General features: G+C 33.1%; 4 protein-coding genes across 11 annotated transcripts; 1 reads left to right on the plus strand and 3 right to left on the minus strand.

Annotated features, from left to right (window-relative positions):
* Window positions 1-110: 110 nt before the first annotated feature.
* LOC113846706 (uncharacterized WD repeat-containing protein C17D11.16-like) lies at window positions 111-4,417 on the minus strand. 4 transcript variants are annotated; one of them, XM_027475266.1, is made up of 16 exons: window positions 4,217-4,417; window positions 3,953-4,119; window positions 3,778-3,857; window positions 3,596-3,691; window positions 3,371-3,494; window positions 2,764-2,822; window positions 2,605-2,670; window positions 2,407-2,477; window positions 2,171-2,267; window positions 1,674-1,748; window positions 1,364-1,462; window positions 985-1,128; window positions 866-895; window positions 712-774; window positions 519-596; window positions 111-423 (listed from the first exon to the last, which is right to left on the minus strand). In XM_027475266.1, exons 1-16 carry the CDS (start codon window positions 4,324-4,326, stop codon window positions 346-348), a joined length of 1,437 nt encoding a protein of 478 aa, XP_027331067.1. In that variant the 5' UTR covers window positions 4,327-4,417; the 3' UTR covers window positions 111-345. The 4 variants fall into 4 exon arrangements, with proteins under 4 accessions (XP_027331067.1, XP_027331066.1, XP_027331064.1 ...); XM_027475265.1 differs by having other exon boundaries at window positions 3,953-4,128; XM_027475263.1 differs by having other exon boundaries at window positions 4,169-4,417.
* A 142-nt stretch (window positions 4,418-4,559) lies between these two features.
* On the plus strand, window positions 4,560-11,561 carry LOC113846816 (nuclear pore complex protein NUP96). Of its 5 annotated transcripts, none has more exons than XM_027475477.1 (6): window positions 4,560-4,640; window positions 5,071-7,690; window positions 9,040-9,163; window positions 9,967-10,115; window positions 10,665-10,762; window positions 11,126-11,561. In XM_027475477.1, the coding sequence occupies exons 2-6, from the start codon at window positions 5,189-5,191 to the stop codon at window positions 11,319-11,321; spliced, it is 3,069 nt and encodes a 1,022-aa protein (XP_027331278.1). In that variant the 5' UTR covers window positions 4,560-4,640; window positions 5,071-5,188; the 3' UTR covers window positions 11,322-11,561. The 5 variants fall into 5 exon arrangements, with proteins under 5 accessions (XP_027331278.1, XP_027331279.1, XP_027331283.1 ...); XM_027475478.1 differs by having other exon boundaries at window positions 4,565-4,640; window positions 5,083-7,690; XM_027475482.1 differs by having other exon boundaries at window positions 4,584-4,640; window positions 5,117-7,690.
* A 1,277-nt stretch (window positions 11,562-12,838) lies between these two features.
* Window positions 12,839-14,471, minus strand: LOC113846133 (NAD(P)H-dependent 6'-deoxychalcone synthase). The gene is made up of 3 exons (XM_027474073.1): window positions 14,095-14,471; window positions 13,511-13,754; window positions 12,839-13,397 (listed from the first exon to the last, which is right to left on the minus strand). The coding sequence occupies exons 1-3, from the start codon at window positions 14,412-14,414 to the stop codon at window positions 13,017-13,019; spliced, it is 945 nt and encodes a 314-aa protein (XP_027329874.1). The 5' UTR covers window positions 14,415-14,471; the 3' UTR covers window positions 12,839-13,016.
* A 4,027-nt stretch (window positions 14,472-18,498) lies between these two features.
* Window positions 18,499-19,925, minus strand: LOC113874609 (NAD(P)H-dependent 6'-deoxychalcone synthase-like). Its single transcript, XM_027512826.1, has 4 exons — window positions 19,587-19,925; window positions 19,261-19,504; window positions 18,971-19,147; window positions 18,499-18,705 (listed from the first exon to the last, which is right to left on the minus strand). Exons 1-4 carry the CDS (start codon window positions 19,907-19,909, stop codon window positions 18,499-18,501), a joined length of 951 nt encoding a protein of 316 aa, XP_027368627.1. The 5' UTR covers window positions 19,910-19,925.
* Window positions 19,926-20,543: the final 618 nt, after the last annotated feature.

The raw sequence follows: 20,543 nt of genomic DNA on the forward strand, positions 1-20,543 counted from the left end.
TCTATGCTGTCAATGCATAAAATCCCTATAATTTAACATAATTGAAAACATCCATGATCCAAGCGAAAGATGTAAAAGAAGTTTCCTTCAAAACTGGTTAGGATGCTCGGTAAAATGATTGTGAAAAGGAATACAACATCAAACTGTATTAATCCATCCTTAATATATCCTTTCAACCTATTACACAACTAATGTTAATTCAATTTAAATACTCCTAAACTACCAGAAACATTGAAGACATTATGTAGGAAAAGAAACCAAATATCCCCTCTTACGGAGAATAGAAATGACATGGATAGACATTTGTATTTTAGGGCGAGTCCCAAAATTTTGACACTCGTTGTATCAAGACCCAGATTTAGATCTACTCATGTTTTTCTCGTATCTACGAGAGATGCCAGAATCAGATAGGGTGTCCCATACCTACAAATTATCAGTGACAACGTCAATTTCACGAAGAGAATAACGAGACCGATCAAGGATACAAAAGTGGAAGTTCTTCGGCCCTTTTCACTTACTTGTAATTTTCCCTTTGAGCCTCCTATTGCCAACAAGAACGGGTTGTCCTCTGAGAAAGAAACAGAAAAGATAGCCCCCTAATAACACCATCAAAAGGAGAAGTCATCAATGTCAATTTAGCAAAGACATCATGATTCATATAACACTTCCCACACACACACACAACACATGATTGAAAAAAGAGAAACTCACGACTTCAGGAGATTTAGATGCTACACAAGATGGTTGGTTGTTCGATAAATCCCAAAGTTTTACCTGTGACAAATGATAAGATGCCAAATGAGATTAATTCCAATCTGAAGAATACAGTGATACATGAAAATAACAAAATTGACTTGACTATTACCGTTTTGTCCATGGATCCAGTAGCTAGAAGCTGCATGAAGTCACGAATGTTAACAGGGCACAATTAAACTAGAGTACATAATAAGTTGATATTCTCATAAAAAAGTAGAAGACACATACATTAGGTGCCGCCGGATTATAGGATACTGAAGTAACAGCTTTGTCATGTGCATGAAGTGTAAAAGTAGAACCCAGCTCAGATGGGGAATCAGATTGGGCAGCCCGAATATCAAAACACTTGACAGTTCCATCTTCAAGACTCACCTAACAGAAAAATTAAATCATTATAGTAAATTAATACCTGTTCATCCAATATTTAATCTGAGAAAATAAGAATTAGCCACTCTCCCACCCGTTCCTTTTATGTTTAATATACATCAAATAATCATAAAAAAGAAAAAATGCTAGGAAGTTGTAACTAAAAGAAAGTTGATGAATCTTTTGTTAAAAATGCACCAAAAGTAATCAGTACTCGAGCCTTAGAAATTACTACACACACCACAAAAGAATGCCCAGTGTGTGGATCCCATGCCAAGCTCTCTACGTCTGCTGTGACTGACCACTTGTAGCCAGAATGTGATGGCTTCCTTCCATCCTTCTGCAAATTAGTAACACCATTAAAAACATTAGATAAATATATGAATGTTTAACCAAAAAAGTCCAGATTTTCGAAGTTCAAATATATTCATTTAAAATGGAGTGTCTCTTTTAGCACATGAATATCCAACCAAAGTATACAGTACAATAAGTAATCAATGGCAGAGCAAAATACAGTGAATCAGAGTAACCAAAGAATATTGGCTCATTACCAAGACAACAGTACGGTCAAATGAACCACTAAGAAGAACCTGTGGTGCATGGTTATTCCAAGCAACTGATTGAACCTGTGTAAATGGACAAGATATAAATATGAAAGACATCAGGAACAGTATTGGGATCCCATAATTTAATTAGAAACTGAAAATAAAAAGAGCATTTCATCTAATGATTAAATTAGGAAGAAAGTGTGAATTTTTTCATTTACCAACAATTCAGAGCATTGCACAACAAAGTCCCAAGAAAAACCCAAAAACTTGTTCCTCACATATGCATATCCATGTATGCATTCAATGCAAAGCTAAGATTAAATATTATCACTATGACATCTTGGTTCATAAAGGTCACCTCGATCTAATAAAGTCTAAAATCATATTTGCAAAGTTCTAAATTATATAATAATCTAAAAACACAAGTGGGCATGAAGTCATCAATAAAATGACCTAGTGATTAAAAAGAAAGAAAGAAAATACTCTGTCTAATTTCTTGCCTTGTCTGAGTGATGCTCCAGTGTAATATCACACTTCCCAGCAGCCACATCCCAAACCTTCACTTGCTTGTCAGCACTAGCACTTGCTAGTATATTCCTTATGTTTTTAAAAAAATAGATGTCAAGACAGGTTTCAAGGAATAGTGTTCCAAAAAAAACAATAAATAAAACCTTCAAGTTCCAGAAATCATCCAACTGAGGAAACAAGAGCAGAATCCAGTTTTAATTCAACAAACCTGTACTCCTTGTTCCAAGCAAGACCAAGTACTGAGTCAGTGTGACTGCCATCTTTGTATTTGACAGATTTCTACCACAAAACAGCACAACACATGCAACTTCTATAAATAGATCATACTTAAGTGTGTTGCCATTTGATGTAACCACATAACTCTAAGGGGATTGAAATTAGCAAGAATGTATAACAATTAGCAAACCTTTTTTCCCTTTTTCTTTTTCTCTGTAATGCCACCCAAAACCACACATGGCTGTACCTCGTCAATCTGAGAACAAAGGAAAATTACAAGGAATTCTGCAAAAAGATATTTTAGCTAAGAGGTTTTGGACAGCAATGTTAGATTTATATATCCACTTACAACATCAAGGTCCCATATTTCTATGGAAGGTTCCATTGAACCAACAGCTAAGAAGTTCCCTGTGATCATAATGAAATTATATTAAGATAATATGATAAAGAGAAGGTATCAGGCAGTTATCACACAAAATTTTTGGCATAAATTGCAATGGTATTGGTGGCAATTTCAGATAATCCAAATTCCAAACATAGAAACATTTGCCCATACCATGAAAATTTTGTTTTAATAGTCTACACTCTACACTGTAGAAACTTTGACTAACAGCAGTACAGATGCTTTGACTAACAGCACTACAGAAGCTTTGACTAACAGCACATGTTAATCTCAATCTATTTTCTAATGAAAAGAAATTGAAGTTACAAATTTTCTCTTTACTTTTGATTGAAATATGAACCTCTCATGTTTTTGGCATAGGAAAATGACGGTAGAAATCATCAGAGCACATTAAGACATCTTACAAGGTTTTTTCAGTATTTATATATTCAGGAGCCCTACGATTTCTTAGTGGAGGGATAAAAGCTCAATTGTATAACCAAGCAACCCAAACAACTAGATCAACACAAATATACAGGCCAGAGAAATTGTGCAAGGAACCCATAGTTTCAACCTCTTTCCCCTCCTTTAAGAGGGCAATCGAGCCAAGCTGTGCAGAGCGGATATGCTGGAATTATGATATCATGGTGAATATACATGTTCATCTCGCTAGAATTTGCATCCTCGAGTATCCAAACCTGGCAGTGCAAAAAGAATTGAGTGACAAGTTTACTTTTCAGATAGAAAATAAACTGGAGTATAATATATGACTTCACAATACAAGTGACCATTTACTTACATCAAGAAAACTGACATTATCCTCATTACGGGCACAAACAATGATAGAATCGGTCGGAGTAATGATCATATCCTCGAGTTCTTCAGACTCATCTTCCTGAAACACGATAATTAATGATGTAAAATATGAACGAAGCGAGAGCCCTTCTAACATAATGGTAAGCGTTAGAACTTGGAACTTACATTCTTATCTTTGATATACGGATCCATTTCGTTACTTGGATAATAAAGATCACCAATCCCCGAACTGAATAACTCAACCCCTGATTTCAGGATATGATGCAAATTATCCACAAAATGACAATCATAGGTACGTAGTATGAATAAAAAGGATAATAGAACAGATAAATAAATATACCTTCGTCCTCATCGTCGTAATGTTCCATGTCAAGGTCCTTCAAGGCACGGGTTACGTTGTCATATTCTTCTGCGGAAGCTTTTCCAATTGCGTCTGCTACGGTTAATGCCTGGGCAACTTCGTTGCCGTGTTTATTGGCATCAGGGTCCACTTCATCTTCATCATCACTGTCTCCACTGTATTATACAATTAAAAAAGGGGAATATTATTAAGCACTTGTTTGATAAGAGAGTTGTTGCGAATAGAATCCAAAATGAAAAGGACCTTGCATGAGCGGTGATGAACTCTTCAACATCGTCCTTAGAGGGAGGGTCAGCCACAAGAGGTTCTGACTTTGCAACCCCTTTCGGTACCCACGAAATCGCCGTAATCATCTTTGATAGACGAGTACAGTGCAAGCTATGGCAGCTTCCAGCAGAGTTGAGTGTTTAGAGCTGAGACAGGGTTAGTGGTTTAAGGTTAAATATGAAGAAGAAGAAGAAGAAGCCTTCTTCGGCAAAGTGGTGGATATTAATGGGCCTTGGCCCAATAAAGCCCAGCCTCGTTTTAATAACTATTAAAATTGGGCCGTCTAAAGCCCAACTTAAGGTTTCCTTCTCAATCAATCCCGCTAAACCTCTCTTTCGTTCTTCTCAGTCTGTTTCACCGTCCACTCACCGGCTCAGCTTCGTCGTTGCTTGCTGCTCCTGTGAGTCTTCTCTCTCTCTCTCTCACTGTCCTAATTGTGTTGTGTTACATCTTAATGTTGCTTAACTTCACTCTGCTTCATTTCTTTCGTTCTTCTTATCAACGCGCCATGTTCACTTTGACGTTGCTTACTGCATTAGGTATTTTTTTCATTCTATTTCTACGCTTCTTTATGCTCTGCCTCACTTTGAGTGAAGTTGATCTGGACAAATTTTGAATCTAATAATCGATATGTCTTCATATTCTTAAATTAAAACTTGTTCGTTAAAAGTAGATACCTGTGTTGTATACTGTTGCTATGTTGTATATTTGTTTTTCTTTCTGTATCTGCATTTTTTAAATTAACCTATGAGATATGTGTGAACTCCGTATAGTTCATAACCTTTTGCCTTCATTCGTGATGGTTCCCAATGATAATATGCAACATTCAGTTCCCCTTGCAGGCATCGGTGCTTAGTCGTTCTTCTTCAAATTTAGAGAATATATAAGGGAACTGCATTCAAATTTTAAGGCTCAGAACGCAACGCATCAGTTTGACCTAGATGTGTGATGGAATGTGATGCTGGAGGCATCTCTGATTCGTGCATTCTGCATATTTGCAAGAAAAGAAGGGTCTGTAAAGACTGCATTACCCCATTTAATGAGATCATGACAGAAATTGAAGCTTCTTTACCTCTCTTGTGCTCACCCAGTTACTATACCAAACCATCTTTGAAGGAATTAGTGGCACAGGAACTCCTTGACCCAGGTTATTGCAGTCGTGTTTCTGATTTCACTGTTGGAAGATATGGGTATGGATATGTCAGATATGTTAACAAAACTGATGTCAGGGGGTTATATATAGATGAAATTGTCAAATTTCATAAGCATGAGATAGTTGTATACAGTGATGAAAATGATAAGCCCGCAGTTGGTCAGGGTCTTAACAAGGCAGCTGAAGTAGTTTTGATGCTAGACAGTGGAATGTTGAAGACTAAGAAGCAGCAGGAAGATGTTCTAGTGAAAAAATTAAAACAAATTACAGAGAGACAGGGAGCACAATTCATTTCCTTTGATGTAGTCACTGGTGAGTGGAAATTCTTAGTTGAACACTTCAGTAGATTTGGGTTTGGTGAAAATGATGAGGAAGACATCGTTATGGATGATGCTGAAATATATGATCTTGAGAAAGAATCACCGTCAAATACTGATGACATTGAGCTTTCTCATTCTCTTCCTGCTCATCTTAGGCTTGATCCTGTTAAAATGAGAGAAATGAGATTATTGATGTTTCATGATGAAGAAAAGATAGAGGACTTAAGTTGCAAACCATCTTCTGGTAAGGAGTATGTGAGGCCTTTACAAAGTTCTGCTCAGGCAATCACCCATCGATCCACCCCACCAGTTTCTCGAAAAACTCCATTTCCGTTGCTTGAGTATAAACATGGGAATTTCGATTCAAATTCTCCTGGTGGCATTTTGATGGTTCAGCAACATAAGGGCATGCCTCTTAGGACGATAAAATCCCAAGGTTTTAAGCTGGACCTGAAACATGAAACTCTAGTATCTGGAAAATATGCTCACAATATAGTTGATGCTGGTCTGTTTATGGGTAAATCGTTTCGAGTTGGATGGGGACCAAATGGCATTCTTGTACATTCTGGTGCACCTGTAGGAAGCAGTGGTAATCACAACCTATTATCATCTGTTGTTAATTTGGAGAAAGTTGCTTTTGACAATCTGGTCAGGGATGAAAATCAAAAAGTGAGTGAGGAACTTGTTGACTACGCTTTGGTATCTCCATTAAATTTTCACAAAGGAATAAACCATGTGATGAAAGAAGTTGAAATTGGACCCTGCAAGTTGACGCTTCAAAAACTTGAAGCTAATCGTATAACCCTGTCAGAGATTTCTCATCAATACTGTGATCTTATTGAGAGGCAATTGAGTGTTCCTGGGTTATCTTCCTCTACTCGTTTGGGTTTGACACACCAAGTGATGACCTGGGAGTTAATTAGAGTTCTTTTTTCTGAAAGAGAACAAAAAGGTCAAGTAGAATCTTTGGGTGCTGATAATGAGGAAGATATGATGCAGGATATGAAGGAAATTTGTCAAGATGTTGATCTAGAAGCACTTCCTCTTATGAGGAGGGCAGAGTTCAGTTATTGGTTGCGAGAGAGTGTTTCCTATCATGTTCAAAATCAAATAAGCTCCCTAAATGACTCCCATTATCTGCAACATATTTTTGTTCTCCTGACTGGGCGGCAGCTGGATGAAGCAGTGCAGCTGGCTGCATCTAAAGGAGATGTGAGATTGGCTTGTTTGTTAAGTCAAGCTGGTGGTTCTACTGTAAATCGCGCTGATATTGCAAGGCAACTTGAACTTTGGAGAAATAAAGGGCTGGATTTTTGTTTCATTGAAAAGGATAGATTGACACTATATGAATTGCTTGCAGGAAATATTCATGATGCCTTGCATGATGTCAATATTGACTGGAGGAGGTTCTTAGGTTTATTAATGTGGTATAAATTACCACCGGACACTTCATTACCCATTGCTTTTCAGACCTATAAACATTTCCTTGACAAGGGAATGGCTCCATATCCTGTTCCCCTTTTTATTGATGAAGGAACATCAGAGGAGGCTATCAGTTGGAACACGGATAAACACTTTGACATTTCATTTTATCTCATGCTTCTTCATGCCAGTGAAGAGACAGAATTCAGCTTTCTGAAGACTATGTTCAGTGCCTTCTCTTCTACTCCTGATCCACTTGATTATCATATGATATGGCACCAACGTGCAATCTTGGAAGCAGTGGGTGTTATCAATTCTAATGATCTTCATATTCTAGACATGGCATTTGTGTCTCAGCTATTGTGCTTAGGGAAATGTCACTGGGCTATATATGTGGTCCTTCACTTGCCCCTACGTGAAGATTATCCATATCTTCAAGTAAATCTGATTCGGGAAATATTGTTTCAATACTGTGAAACTTGGAGTTCAGATGAATCTCAACAACAGTTCATTGAGGATTTAGGCATTCCCACAGATTGGATGCACGAGGCTTTGGTATGGATCATATTTATTTATTTCTATTTATATATATATATATATATATATAAGAAGAATATCAATGAATGCATAATTTGTTGCCATACCCAAGATAGTTAAAATCCCGATTTGAATCGTAAAATCTTACGATTTTACGATTTTGGAAGTCTCACCAATTTAAATTGTGGATAAAATCTTAATTGAGTAAAATCGTTGTAAAATTCCGATTTGAATCATAAAATCCCTCAAATCGTAGGATTTCACGAGTCACTTCGATTTTGAAAATTCCTCGCAAAGTCTCTTTTGTTGAACCCTATCGTAGTTGACGTCTCTTTCATATATCTCCTTTTTATGGAATCCAATTTGCCTCTAGCAGCTTTGAACCCTACCATTGTTGTCAACATTCAACAGTCCTCCTAGTACGTGCAGCTTGGTCTGCAACTAAACCCAACAGTGTGTTACTGCTTAGAGTTCAATTCTATTGCTGTTGTTCTTGCATCTTTTTTATTCTAGTCTATTTTTTACTCATGTCAATGCATTACATTCTTATGGAATAAATTATGATTTGTGAGTGCTACTTTGTTTAAGTGCTTTTATTAATTTGAAGGTTTATTCCCTTAATTTATGATATTTTGTATGAATAATATGAATTTATATCATATATATGAACTTTATAAAATCTTACGATTCATTTTACAATTTTACGATTTACGATTTTCACTCTCTTTTACGATTTAAAGTAAAATCTCGATTTTAACTACCTTGGTCATACCCTTTTAACTTCATCTTTCTCTTATTCTATGTTTGGGTGATTGGTAATGAGAGGAATGGAAAGGGAATAAGTTCCCTTGTTGTGGGAGTTTAAAAATATATCGAAGGGAAACCATTCCCCATCATTTTGCCTCAAAGACACAAATTTTGTTCCCACAAAATTATGGTGGAATTGGGGGAAATCAAATGGCAATGGAATTCCATTCTGTTCCTAAATTAATCCAAAGAAGCAGGATGGTACCTTTGTTCTATTCCTTCCTGTTCCTTTCTAGCTCATCCCTTCTTGATCCATTAATGGAAAAACTACAGACACAGTATGTTCTGATGATACTATCAATTTGGTATATATAAATTATGTTTTCACTTTGCATGAATTTTAAAACCTACAAGATTTATATTTGTTAGAGGACAAAAAACACTGATGCGATTCATATGGTCTTTCATTACGATCAATGTATGACTAAAACTGAATTAAATTCTTGTCCTGATGTTCTATACTGATTAATGGGCTGTGCTAATCCTTGAAATGTCTCAAAGTTCTGTATTGTTGGTTCGGAAACTCTTTTTGTTTGAATAATTATGTTGTTCTGGTGCAGGCAATTTATTATAATTATAATGGGGACCACTCAAAAGCCCTTGAGCAATTTCTTCAGTGTGCAAATTGGCAGAAAGCTCATTCCATTTTTACAACCTCAGTTGCTCATAGGTTATTCTTGCAAGGTAAGTTGTGTGTGTATATTGCTTGTAAAAAATATACTAAATGCCTTTATGGATAGACTCAAAGACAATTCCAGTGTGCTATTATTTTGTCCTCTATAGTCTAGACTCTAGACTACTTTCTGGAATTCCCTGTGCCCACAAGATCATGTTGGTCGTCTTGATTCTGTAAGCAAGGTTGCAAACATTGTTTTCACTTTGAAGCATATAATCCATACAATTAATCTTAGAGCATAAATCGCACCCTGGTATAATTCTGCACTACACATTGCTATGGTTGATAAGATTTGAGTTTGGTTTTGATACCAATTGACTCAGAACAAAATCTCAAAGGAGTAAGAGGGGCCCTAAGTATTGTCTTACTAGATGACCCTAAAGTTACAAGGTTGTAACTTTGGAAAAGGAGTACCAAATAATACTTGTAAGCAAACACATGCATCTCTTGCACACAGCTTGCCCTTTTATAGATATTTATAAAACTTTACTGGCAAGTGAACAAATTTCTAAAACTTTGCAATCTACTTAACAGGGCCTTAATTTTATCATAATTATGATGAAATTATCTAAAAAAACCTAGTAAATCACCAAAAGAAAACTGTATGAAAACTACATGAAAATTTAATAAAATACTGTTGACTCACCTCCTTCCCCAAAAAAATTTTTTTGCCCTGCATCATTACTACATTAAATTGCTGAAAATCATTTTATTGCCACTTATTTCTTTCCAATAGCAGAAAATAACTAGATTTTTTCTTCTTAACTCCAAATAAGTGCATTATAGGTAACTTATTTAATATCTTTTGCAGCAAAACATGCTGAGATATGGAGGATTGCAACTTCCATGGAGGATCATAAGTCTGAAATTGAAAACTGGGAGTTGGGAGCTGGAATTTATATTTCGTACTATTTGATGAAAAACTCACTTCAGGGAGATACCAATGCCATGACTGAATTGGTAGGTGAATTTATAGAAGAGGATCACCCTTCTTATCAACATATATGTGAACAATAGTTGTTACTTGATTCTGTAATTGTTTGATTGTGAAATATAACTAAAAGTTGAACAAGTTTGATCCTGACCTTGAAACATGGAACTGCAGCAATATGAAATTATTACCCCATGTGATGATGGAGATGAAATTATGGGGGCACAACTGCACAAGCAGTGGTGCTGCAGAAGACACTAATGCCTGCTGTGAAGTTAATCTTTTATTTGAGATGCTTTATGTTAAATGCTTCTAGTTGCTGCAATCTTTACATTAGATATTCTTTTAATTAGGCTTAAAACATGATTTATGAAATTAGGTAACAGTTGTGATTTGTTTCTGTAGCATGTTTCATGGAAGAAAATTTTGTTATCAAAAAGCTTGACATCCATGACTTATTTCCGTTTGTATTTTTTGGTGCTTGTATGCTACATTGTAAACTCAGTTTTTAGAGATTAGGGCACTACTCCTTTTTTCACATATTTGCTCAATTAAAATCATGTAATTTCTTGTTTCAGGATTCTCTTCAAAGTAAAAATGCTGCCTGTCAGGATTTTGTCAGTCAGCTAAATGAATCCTTGGCTGTTTGGGGTGGCAGATTACCTGTTGATGCAAGGTATATGTTGTACTTTGCATTGCCAGGAAAAATGTTTGCAGCTGCTTGTTGGCCCGTTTTTATGTTGTACAGCTCGTATTATGATTTTGTAGGTTGGCTAATAATGTACGTCTGAAACCATTTTTTCTTGGGCACTTGTTAAGATAAAGAAACAAAATGTGATAATACCCTAGTATATTTACAGTTTTAGTTGCTGGTGTTATTGAATCTGGTTTTGCATTACGTTAAAAACCACACATCCTTATCCCAATACATTCAGCATATGTATCTTGACATGTTAATTCATTAGTTGGCCCAATGTGATAGGTCATCCATTTATAGAAGTTTTAATTGCTATATTTACGTCTACTACTGATTTTGCAGGGTGGTGTATTCAAGAATGGCAGGCGAGATATGTGATTTGCTGCTATCTGCTGTAGGTGAGGGTGCTACCCGTGATGAGCAGTTCAGCTGCTTTGACACTGCTTTCAGTGCTCCCCTTCCAGAGGACCTACGTTCTGCTCACTTGCAGGATGCAGTGTATCTATTTACCAGCTTTCTCTCAGAGATTGCTACGTAATTCCACTATTTGCCATTTACTGTCAGACTTTAAAGATAATTCAGAATAGAACTTCCAATAGGTATTTGCTAGGCAGGATTTTAATCTGTGTATGATAAGTATGAGATGCTGCTAAATGTTACAATAACAGTCACTAAATTTTTGCCCGTTTACCTTTTGAATTTCTAAATGACTTGATTATAGGAACTTGAGTTTTGACAATGAATAAATTGCGAATTGGATAACTAAATTTCATCTTGCGTGCTATTTTATGGAGAGTCTTAGCACAAGTCAAATGGCAGAGTATCATTCACTATAAGGAATTATAAAACTACAGCTTCTGTATTACAAATTATTCCTTTTTTTTTTCCTGTAAGTCATCATTTAAGAGGTTTTACTAATTTTTATTATATTGTATAATTTTTATAAAATACATATTTCTTGTTTGTGTTTAAAATAGTAGGGTTAAGTTTAATAATATTAACTAAGGGTAAATTTTGTAGGTTCTAATATGTAAAAATATAAAAAGTAATTAACTGTAATTATTATTATAATAGTAGTAGTGATGGCAGTTGGGTAATAAAATACATTTTATACGTTTAGCTTGACAGGCCTTCAATAAATTAAAGAATTAAACACAAATTAATGTATGCAATCGTCCCAAGTCAAATGCTACATTCCATTGTTCAATATTACTAAGTATTATATTATATTGCAGCACGCATTACCTTCTATGTTTGGCTAATGGTTGAATTTTTAATATATTATCACGTAAGACCTTCATTTTTGTTGTTTGAAAAAAAGTAAAAGAAAAAACTAACACATTAAATAAGTTGTTCACTCCTAATGAATAATATTTTTTAATGAATACCTTTGAATGGTTATAATCCAAGTAACCAAACATATATTTAATATTAAAGTTGTATGGCTCAGAACGTAAGGCTTTAGGAAAGCACAATGCATACTGTGCACAGCCCATTATCAACTGTCGAAAGGAATTTTTTATGAAAAAAAAATTAATTTGATTTTATTTAAGATTGCTATAATGATTAACAAGTCATAATAATTAACCCTAAACCCTAATGCTTAAAAGTTCCGATTGGATGATAAAAAAACCTCGTTAGAAGAACTTGCATCCACTTCGATAATTTTTCGTTTAAAAAAATAATCTTTGAATGTCGTCGATTAAGAAATATTTTAGTGCACACCGGAAAAAAAAACTCTTGTTGGATGGATGTTATACTTTTCATTCTAAAAATAGATAGAACACTGGACCATTTTCGTGGCCGTTTCGAGTGTGGCGCTTTGATCATTCTCCCATGGTATGCTCGAATGTCACTATAGATAGCTGCCCTCTTTCTCAATTGAACATTGTCTAATTTGATATGAAATGGGTGAAAAATCTACAAGTTGTTATCTACCCCTTATTTTGCGTTCTTAAAATTTGATTATTTTTATCCCTGTCAACGTCTATCCTCCTTAGTCCAGTCCAAGAAGGTGTAAATAATAATATTACCTTGTCAAAGATGAAAGATGGACCATATTAATATGTATTATCATCAAACATTTCAACTGTGTAAAATAAAATACAAAGTGGAATAAAATTATTTCAAGACTCACACAAGCAGATAGAGCTCACTCACAGCTCTATCTTTCAGCTTTAGGAACATTAACTATTAAAAGCAATTTGGAGGCATACATGGATAACTATAAAGTCTATATTTCATCATCCCAGAGATCATTGAGTTGGGGCTTGGTTGGTCCACCGATCAAACGGCTCTGCTTGATTTGATCAATTCTGTGGTGATCCTCTTGTGTCAAGGCCCAATCAAAGATGTGCAAATTTTGGTTCATCCTCTCCTTATCATAGCTCTTGGCCACAAAAGTGACTCCTTGTTCATACAACCATCTCAAACAAACTTGGGCTATGGACTTGCCATGAGCCTCAGCGATCTCTTTCAGCACATCATTCTCCATCACTTCATTTGGTCCCCTACTGGCACCTTTCCTCAACGGTGAAAAAGCAGTTATCACTATACCATTTGAACTGCAAAACTCTCTTAGCTTCTTCTGTTGCCATGCAAGGTTCATCTCCACCTATATATATATATATTATATAGTTATTATTAGAAAAAAAATTACATTAATCCCATGATCATTCACATAAAGAAAGGAAAAAGAAACAAAGATATATGGAGTTGGTAACTTACTTGATTGACTGCAGGACGGGTGGAAGCAACTGAGAGAAGATTTTGAAGCTTCTTGACAGAGAAGTTGCTGACTCCTATGGCTCTGGTGAGGCCAAGTTTCTGGCACTCTTCCATGGATTCCCACACACCCTTCACATCAAATGGCAAGAGATCCTCTACCTCAATTGGAAACGAAAATTTTCCTGGCTGGGAACTCAGTGGCCAGTGGATGAGATAGAGGTCCAAGTACTCTAGTTGAAGAGTTCTGCACAAAATAACACCATCTCAATTCACAGCCTAAAAGCTGAGCATGATTTTATTTAGGGTTTGCAAATATTCTTGAGTTTTAATTTTAGTTCTTTAAAAACAGTTTCTATTTATTATTATTATTATTATTTAGTGATAATTTAAGTACTTCTTAATAAATTATTTTTAAATAATAATTTATGTCGTAACGATATAATATTTTTATAAGTTTTTTCTAAGTTGTCAGGTTAGATATTATTTCATAACAATTATTAACATGACATGATTATACATATGTTACTTTGAAGCAGTAATGGAAATTATATTTAAGGTGTTGCACTTTGATTTAATATAATTACCTAAGCGATTTGCGCAAAGCAGGGACAACAAGATGAGGATGATTATCAGTGACCCAAAGCTTGGAAGTGACGAAGAGTTGATCACGCGTGACAAGGCCAAGTTGAAGAGCTTCTTTGAGGGCTTCACCAAGAGCCTGTTCAGAGCCATATGCAGCAGCAGTGTCAAAATGTCTATAACCCTGCTTGATGGCCTCGATGATTGCAGCTTTTGCGTCTTTCTTACAAGTGAAATCAGGGGCAGAACCCATTCCAATCACGGGCACCCTCTGTTGCCCAGATGAGTTTGGAAGCACCACTGTTGGAATCTCAATAGGAGCCATGTTGGGTAGGTTCAGTTCAGGTGCTACTGCAAGTTTAGTATGTAAGAGTGTGTGTTCAAGTTGAAGGAGTGTGTGGGTGTGGCAACCTTTTTATACCCGAAAATTAGTGCATGCATTCTTTCAATTGTTCGCGCAGGCCAATTTTGAATATTGAAATGTGGCAAGTTGTACGCTAATGTCATGCCATTTGAGGTTAGGTGGGTTTTGCTGATTGTTGAGTTCTACCCTCTTTGATTTTTCTTTTTATATTTCAGAATACTAAACAAAAAGGAAGGTTCGTGAGTTGGGTCTCTCCACTTAGTACTAACCATTCAAAATATTAGCAAAATGCTTGCTTGTTATGAAGTGCCAAATAGCTATCATGATTATGCTTAATTTAAATATTTTTTATTTCTATACTTTTATCAAATTTTAATTTTCAGGAAACAATTTTAGTGTGATGTTGAGAGATAATTTTAATTATTTTTTATTTTTTAAAAGTATTTTTCAGATGTGTATGTAAAAAATATATGTAATATTAATTTTTGGTCGATTTAATAATAACATTATTAATTTAGACAAAAGGATTGTTTACACAAGAGGCAATAAATTATAGTTTTTGTTTGTCAAAATAATGTTTACTATTTCATTGTATTTCAAGCAAAATTAAACTTATTTTGATTCCCATATTTTTGTAAATTTTTTAATGTAATACTTAAAAATATTTATTTTTTATTTTACTCTTTGAAAAATTCAACACTTTTATTTTTTAGTGATGACTTTACTAAGAGAATCTTAATTCTTACCTATCACTTTTGCTTTACATCTTAATTTTTTATTGTGTCACATCAATGAAAGGCACTAAAAATATTAAATTTAAAAAATTAGAGACTAAAATTACGAAAGAGAGATTTTATATTTTACAAAAATATAAGAACTAAAATTTTTTAACCTCATTTATTTAAATATTTTTAATTGAATTGAGATCGATTGATTTTAAAATACAAAATTATATTGAATATATTATTTTTATTTTAGAATCTAAATAAAAACACAAAAATCTTTAACTCGGTGCTTCAAAACTTAAAAAAGATCATGTTGAGATAGTCTTCTTTAGATTTTGAGCTTTATTAAATGGAGTAAAAAACATCCATTTCATGTTTAAATTTTATATAGAAACTCATTGAATATGTTATATTTAAATAGAATAAATCAAGTCAAATCTAATAAAAAAAAAAGTCTACAATTAGTTTACACTTAAAATTAAAAGTTTTTGTAGAACAGTGGTGTGGGCATGGAAAAGTGTGCCAGAATCAGAAATTCAGAATCCAATCAATTATTGCGGAATTAGTCATACTTTAAAGACGCAATTATAGGATCAAACTTCACGTCTATACATAATTTTTTAATAATAATAGTAACTTTAGAAAAATAGAATAAAACCCAGTTTTTATTATGTTATATAACTCATTTATATTTTGATTTAATTTAGTATAATTATAAATTTTAAATTTTTTATTTTGTTATTTTAAAAAATTATAACATATATCTTTTATTTTTAAATAAAAATATATTAATTTGTTATTTATATTACATGTGTTCTTCATTAACCTTTCCTAACTCGGCACAATTTGTTAGACTGAAATTTAAAACTACAAATTAAAATTTTCACAAATTTATCTACGTGTTTAGTGATTGAAAAATATTTTTTAATTTAACAACAACTATATACTACATGAAAATTTCATTAATTAAAATATATAAGTATATTTAAGATGTTATTTATTTAAATGTTATAGGGGGAAATGTGAATTGATCATAGTATCTGTCTTGCATAAATTAGATAATAACATGAATGGCTTAATTTATTTTTTGTCACATATTTATGATAAATACAGTTATAAATATTTAATAACTCATTTGAATATTAGTATTTTTATTAAAAAGAAGAAGAAGAAGAAGAAACAGTAGAGTTATGCAGAATTTGATGTGGTAGCTGAGGGCTCATTGGTGATGGTGGTAGCTGCAATCTTCCCTATCATCGTCGTTTGCTACTAATGGCGGCATTTTACTTTTGATGTAAAGGTGGCGGTCAAAGACACTAGTCCACAATATTCAACATTTATAAGGAGATATAACATTTTTTTAAATTTTATTTATTTCAAAATTTGGAATACATTAATATTTTTTTATTTCATTGCATAAAAAAACATTGATGAGCACAGTCCATTTATTAAAATATAAATATATTTTGTTTGAAATTTTTAAAATAAATTATGAAGAATTTAATTATAGGGTTTTTCAAAATAATATAAAAGTAGATGATACAAGCAGGCTCACTAATTAAAAAACGTAGTAGAAGAATATAGCATTAGTCAAAGAGTTGAGTTAGCTGCCTTCTCAGTCCTTCAAATACTGAGCAATGAGTGTTCAACACAGAGCATTCAGTTGACTCACTAACAATTGTAGACCTCATCGTTGAATGTTGAATTATTTTCATGTGAAAATACTACTACTTAAATTCATTTTACACAAATTAAATTTTCCATTTTTCCATTCTAAATTACGTGAAAAATACTCTAAATACTCAATAAGATAAAATACAATCAAAGTTGTTTTTGTTGGAGGTAAAAATTCATCCCTTTCATTCAACATATTTTAGTTCATTAGCGATTTAAATAGTCTAATTTAGAGTCAATTCAACTTTTTTATAATTTTTCAAGTTCTATTAATCTCAGTATTTGGAGTTGATTTTAATAATTTAAAAGTAATAAATATTTTAAATAATTGTTTTCTATTATTGGTTATTTAAATCCAGCTTTATGAGCTTAAGTTAATTTTTTTTTATTTTATTTTAAGTCGTGATCAGTGATAAAATCATCTTAAAAATATTTTTTGGTAAAATTATAATTTCTTCTAAGATTTAATTTATTTATATTTTTTATTCATTTTAATATTATTATTTAAAATTAATTAATTCATATTTATATTTAAATTTTTTCTTCTTAATATATTATATTACATCATGTTCTTTTAATACACTGAAAGTGTTATGATTATTAAAATTTTAAAAAATCTTAAATTTAAATTTTTGATGTGCCATAGCAATAATATTTGTAAAATGATTCTTTAAGATTATTGTAGTCAACAATTGCGTCTGACGATTTATCATCGACAGATTTGAAGAGTGGAGGCTACCTACTACTTCATTACCATTATATGGTTTAACTGCTGTTAATTTCCCCATTCAACTGATGTGTAATTCAACAGCTAAATTTTATGAAACACTTTTAATTCAACCAAATAATTATCATTTTTTATTTTTTATGAACTTTTAGTTTTAATTAACTTAATTTCTAATTTTGTTAAATACACTTTATATGTCTCTTAATTTGAATACTTCAATTTGTCTTAAAATCTTCGTCACTTTCGAAAATTTAAAGAAAAAGGAATAAGTGCACTGACTTGAATAGACAAATTCAAAAGGAGAGATAATATATTTATTTTCAACTTAGTTAATGCAAAGACAAAAAACTGTGAAAAGATAATCTAATACATCGATCTTGCTTCTTTTCTTTGTATTAGAGACAAAAAAGTATTTGAACAACCTTTTATATATTATTTTTTCTTTTTGATTCACATCAAATATACCTATATATAAAAAGGTGACAACACTAAACAATATATATCCTTCCACGATGTAGTTTTTATATAATATTTTCTAGAAAAACACAAGAGTGTTATACTCCATGAAAGTTAGAATATATTTTTTTATCTTATACATCATGTATAATTATTTATATATAATAATCAATTCTTCGTATATATATTTTTTATTTTCTTAACTAGTGCATTCAATATATAGATAAGATAAAAAAAACATTATTAAGAAATAAAAATACAGAGTTGAAGACATTGAAATTTAAAAATTGTACTCTTATTTAATGTTTCTAGTTTCAAATCCTCACAAAACATCGCAATTATCCTTTACTCTAATGTATATATCCCAATCCCAAGCCACGTGTGGCTTCATTACAAGGACGAATGACGATACTATTCCTTTATTCAGAGCATGGAACATTCAGTATTTAACTTGAGATTTGGTTCAGTGCTGATCCTCATCCCACAGATCATCTAGAAGAGGCTTGGTTGGTCCTTTGATGAGTCTCTCTTGGTAGATTTCACTTATTTTCTTGTAATCATCCTCTGTCAATGACCAATCAAAGATCTGCAAGTTTTGTTTCATCCTCTCCTTGTCGTAGCTCTTAACAACAAAAGTCACCCCTTGCTCATATATCCATCGAAGACATATCTGTATAATTTTTATAAGAAGGATTAATAGATTGCATAAAAACAACCTACCTCATAAACAAATTGATAATGGTATTATTATATAAGGAGCGTGTCTGTTGTTATTCAAACTTGTCAATTTAATTAACTTTATGAAAATTAAGAAAAGGATATCATTGGTTTGCTTGATAAAGAAGAAAATGATATTTGAAATAAAAAATAATTAAAATTTTGAATATGAATGACAATGCTCACTTCTTCCTTAGTGCTACAATAATATAATATACCTGAGCAACAGTTTTGCCGTGAGCATCTGCCAATTCCTTGAGAATATCATTGTCCATCACTAAATTGGTTCCTCTGCTGGCACCTTTCCTCAGAGGTGAGAAAGCAGTTAAGGTAACACGATTTGCCTTGCAGAATTCTCTGAGTTTCTCTTGTTGCCACCCAAGATTTATTTCAACCTATCCCAATTAAGTTCCACAAATTTAATCAGTCGTTTAAAACTATACAAATATGTGTACATGCAAGTAATTATGGTTAAATTAATTAACAAGCTTAATTAATTAATATATACTTGATTCACTGCAGGAGGGATGGTAGCAAAAGATAGCAAATTTTGAAGCTTCTTGATGGAGAAGTTGCTGACTCCAATGGCTTTGGTGAGGCCAAGTCTTTGGCACTCCTCCATAGATGCCCAAACACCCTTGATGTCAAATGGGACAAGCTCTGATTGTTCAACGGGATAGGTAACCTTGCCGGGTTTGGCAGCTATGGGCCAGTGGATGAGATAAAGGTCTAAGTATTCTAGCTGAAGAGTGCTGCACAACCACACATACATAGTTAAATATACGTTAAAAATGTAACTACTAACTAATATTAGAACATGTAGGTGACATTAACCTTAGTGATTTCTTTAGAGCAGGAACAATGAGTTGAGGATGATTGTCAGTGACCCAAATTTTGGAAGTGATGAAGAGTTCATCCCTGGAAGCAATTAGTCCAAGTTGAAGTGCTTGGGCAATGGCTTCTCCTAAGGCCTGTTCCACCCCATAAGCAGAGGCAGCATCAAAGTGCCTGTAACCTTGTTTGATGGCCTCAAGCACTGCATCTTTTGTGCTAACTTTGCTTCCAGATTCAGGAGCTGTGCCAAGCCCAATCACAGGCATTTTCCTTTGGCCAGAGGAAGATCCAAGAACTACTTCAGGGATTGCAAGTGGTGCCATTGTTAGTTGTTATGTATTGCACTGTTGTTGGTGTGTTTGTGTTTGTGTTGTGAAAGAATACATGGGTTCATCACCCTTTTATAGTTTGGAATTTGGGTTCCTTCGAATAAGAAAGATGGCATAGTGAGTTTGGTGGGTGGGATCAGTCATCAGTGGCTGGCTGGCATGGCTCTCAGTGCCACCAGTTGGGTCTTTTACGCTTCTAAATATTGAAAATAATAAGATAACAGACATGTTAGTTGTCCAATATTTTGTCTAAAAATCACACACAGATAATTGTTATAATTATAATTTATGTTTGTAATTAAAAATAATAATAATAATTAATATTGTGTGTTTGAATAATGTTAAATTCTCTAACTTTTACTTTTATCATTTTTTAATTATTAAATTAAAAATATTAAATAAGTTTTATACTTTTAAAATAATAAATATATTTTTTATTTATTATTTATTTTATAAAACATGTAAAGAGACTATTAGAAAGATGAATAAGTATATTCAGCAAAATTTATTTTGGGGATTTGTTTACCACATCCAAACAATTATTTCAACTCAATTATGACTAATTGAAAACCACGATCTCAAATCCAAGAAAAAATTGGATTTACATTACTGTTCATATAATTATAAT

Source organism: Abrus precatorius, unplaced genomic scaffold (genome assembly GCF_003935025.1).
Source record: "Abrus precatorius isolate BTA unplaced genomic scaffold, Abrus_2018 Scaffold8, whole genome shotgun sequence".
Lineage (NCBI taxonomy): Eukaryota > Viridiplantae > Streptophyta > Magnoliopsida > Fabales > Fabaceae > Abrus > Abrus precatorius.

What these genes read in the sequence shown, in the direction of transcription:
- LOC113846816 (XM_027475477.1), top strand. Translation starts at nt 5,189, where the DNA reads ATGGAATGTGATGCTGGAGGCATCTCTGATTCGTGCATTCTGCATATT. An exon ending in ATTGGATGCACGAGGCTTTG is followed by an intron (nt 7,691 to 9,039) that starts GTATGGATCATA and finishes GTTCTGGTGCAG; the next exon opens with GCAATTTATTATAATTATAA. An exon ending in TCATAGGTTATTCTTGCAAG is followed by an intron (nt 9,164 to 9,966) that starts GTAAGTTGTGTG and finishes TATCTTTTGCAG; the next exon opens with CAAAACATGCTGAGATATGG.
- LOC113874609 (XM_027512826.1), bottom strand. Translation starts at nt 19,909, where the DNA reads ATGGCACCACTTGCAATCCCTGAAGTAGTTCTTGGATCTTCCTCTGGC. An exon ending in TCCCTCCTGCAGTGAATCAA is followed by an intron (nt 19,148 to 19,260) that starts GTATATATTAAT and finishes TAATTGGGATAG; the next exon opens with GTTGAAATAAATCTTGGGTG. An exon ending in ACGGCAAAACTGTTGCTCAG is followed by an intron (nt 18,706 to 18,970) that starts GTATATTATATT and finishes AAAATTATACAG; the next exon opens with ATATGTCTTCGATGGATATA.
- LOC113846706 (XM_027475263.1), bottom strand. Translation starts at nt 4,326, where the DNA reads ATGATTACGGCGATTTCGTGGGTACCGAAAGGGGTTGCAAAGTCAGAA. An exon ending in AAATATGGGACCTTGATGTT is followed by an intron (nt 2,671 to 2,763) that starts GTAAGTGGATAT and finishes CTTTGTTCTCAG; the next exon opens with ATTGACGAGGTACAGCCATG. An exon ending in TTGACCGTACTGTTGTCTTG is followed by an intron (nt 1,463 to 1,673) that starts GTAATGAGCCAA and finishes ACTAATTTGCAG; the next exon opens with AAGGATGGAAGGAAGCCATC.
- LOC113846133 (XM_027474073.1), bottom strand. Translation starts at nt 14,414, where the DNA reads ATGGCTCCTATTGAGATTCCAACAGTGGTGCTTCCAAACTCATCTGGG. An exon ending in GCTTTGCGCAAATCGCTTAG is followed by an intron (nt 13,755 to 14,094) that starts GTAATTATATTA and finishes TATTTTGTGCAG; the next exon opens with AACTCTTCAACTAGAGTACT. An exon ending in CCCGTCCTGCAGTCAATCAA is followed by an intron (nt 13,398 to 13,510) that starts GTAAGTTACCAA and finishes ATATATATATAG; the next exon opens with GTGGAGATGAACCTTGCATG.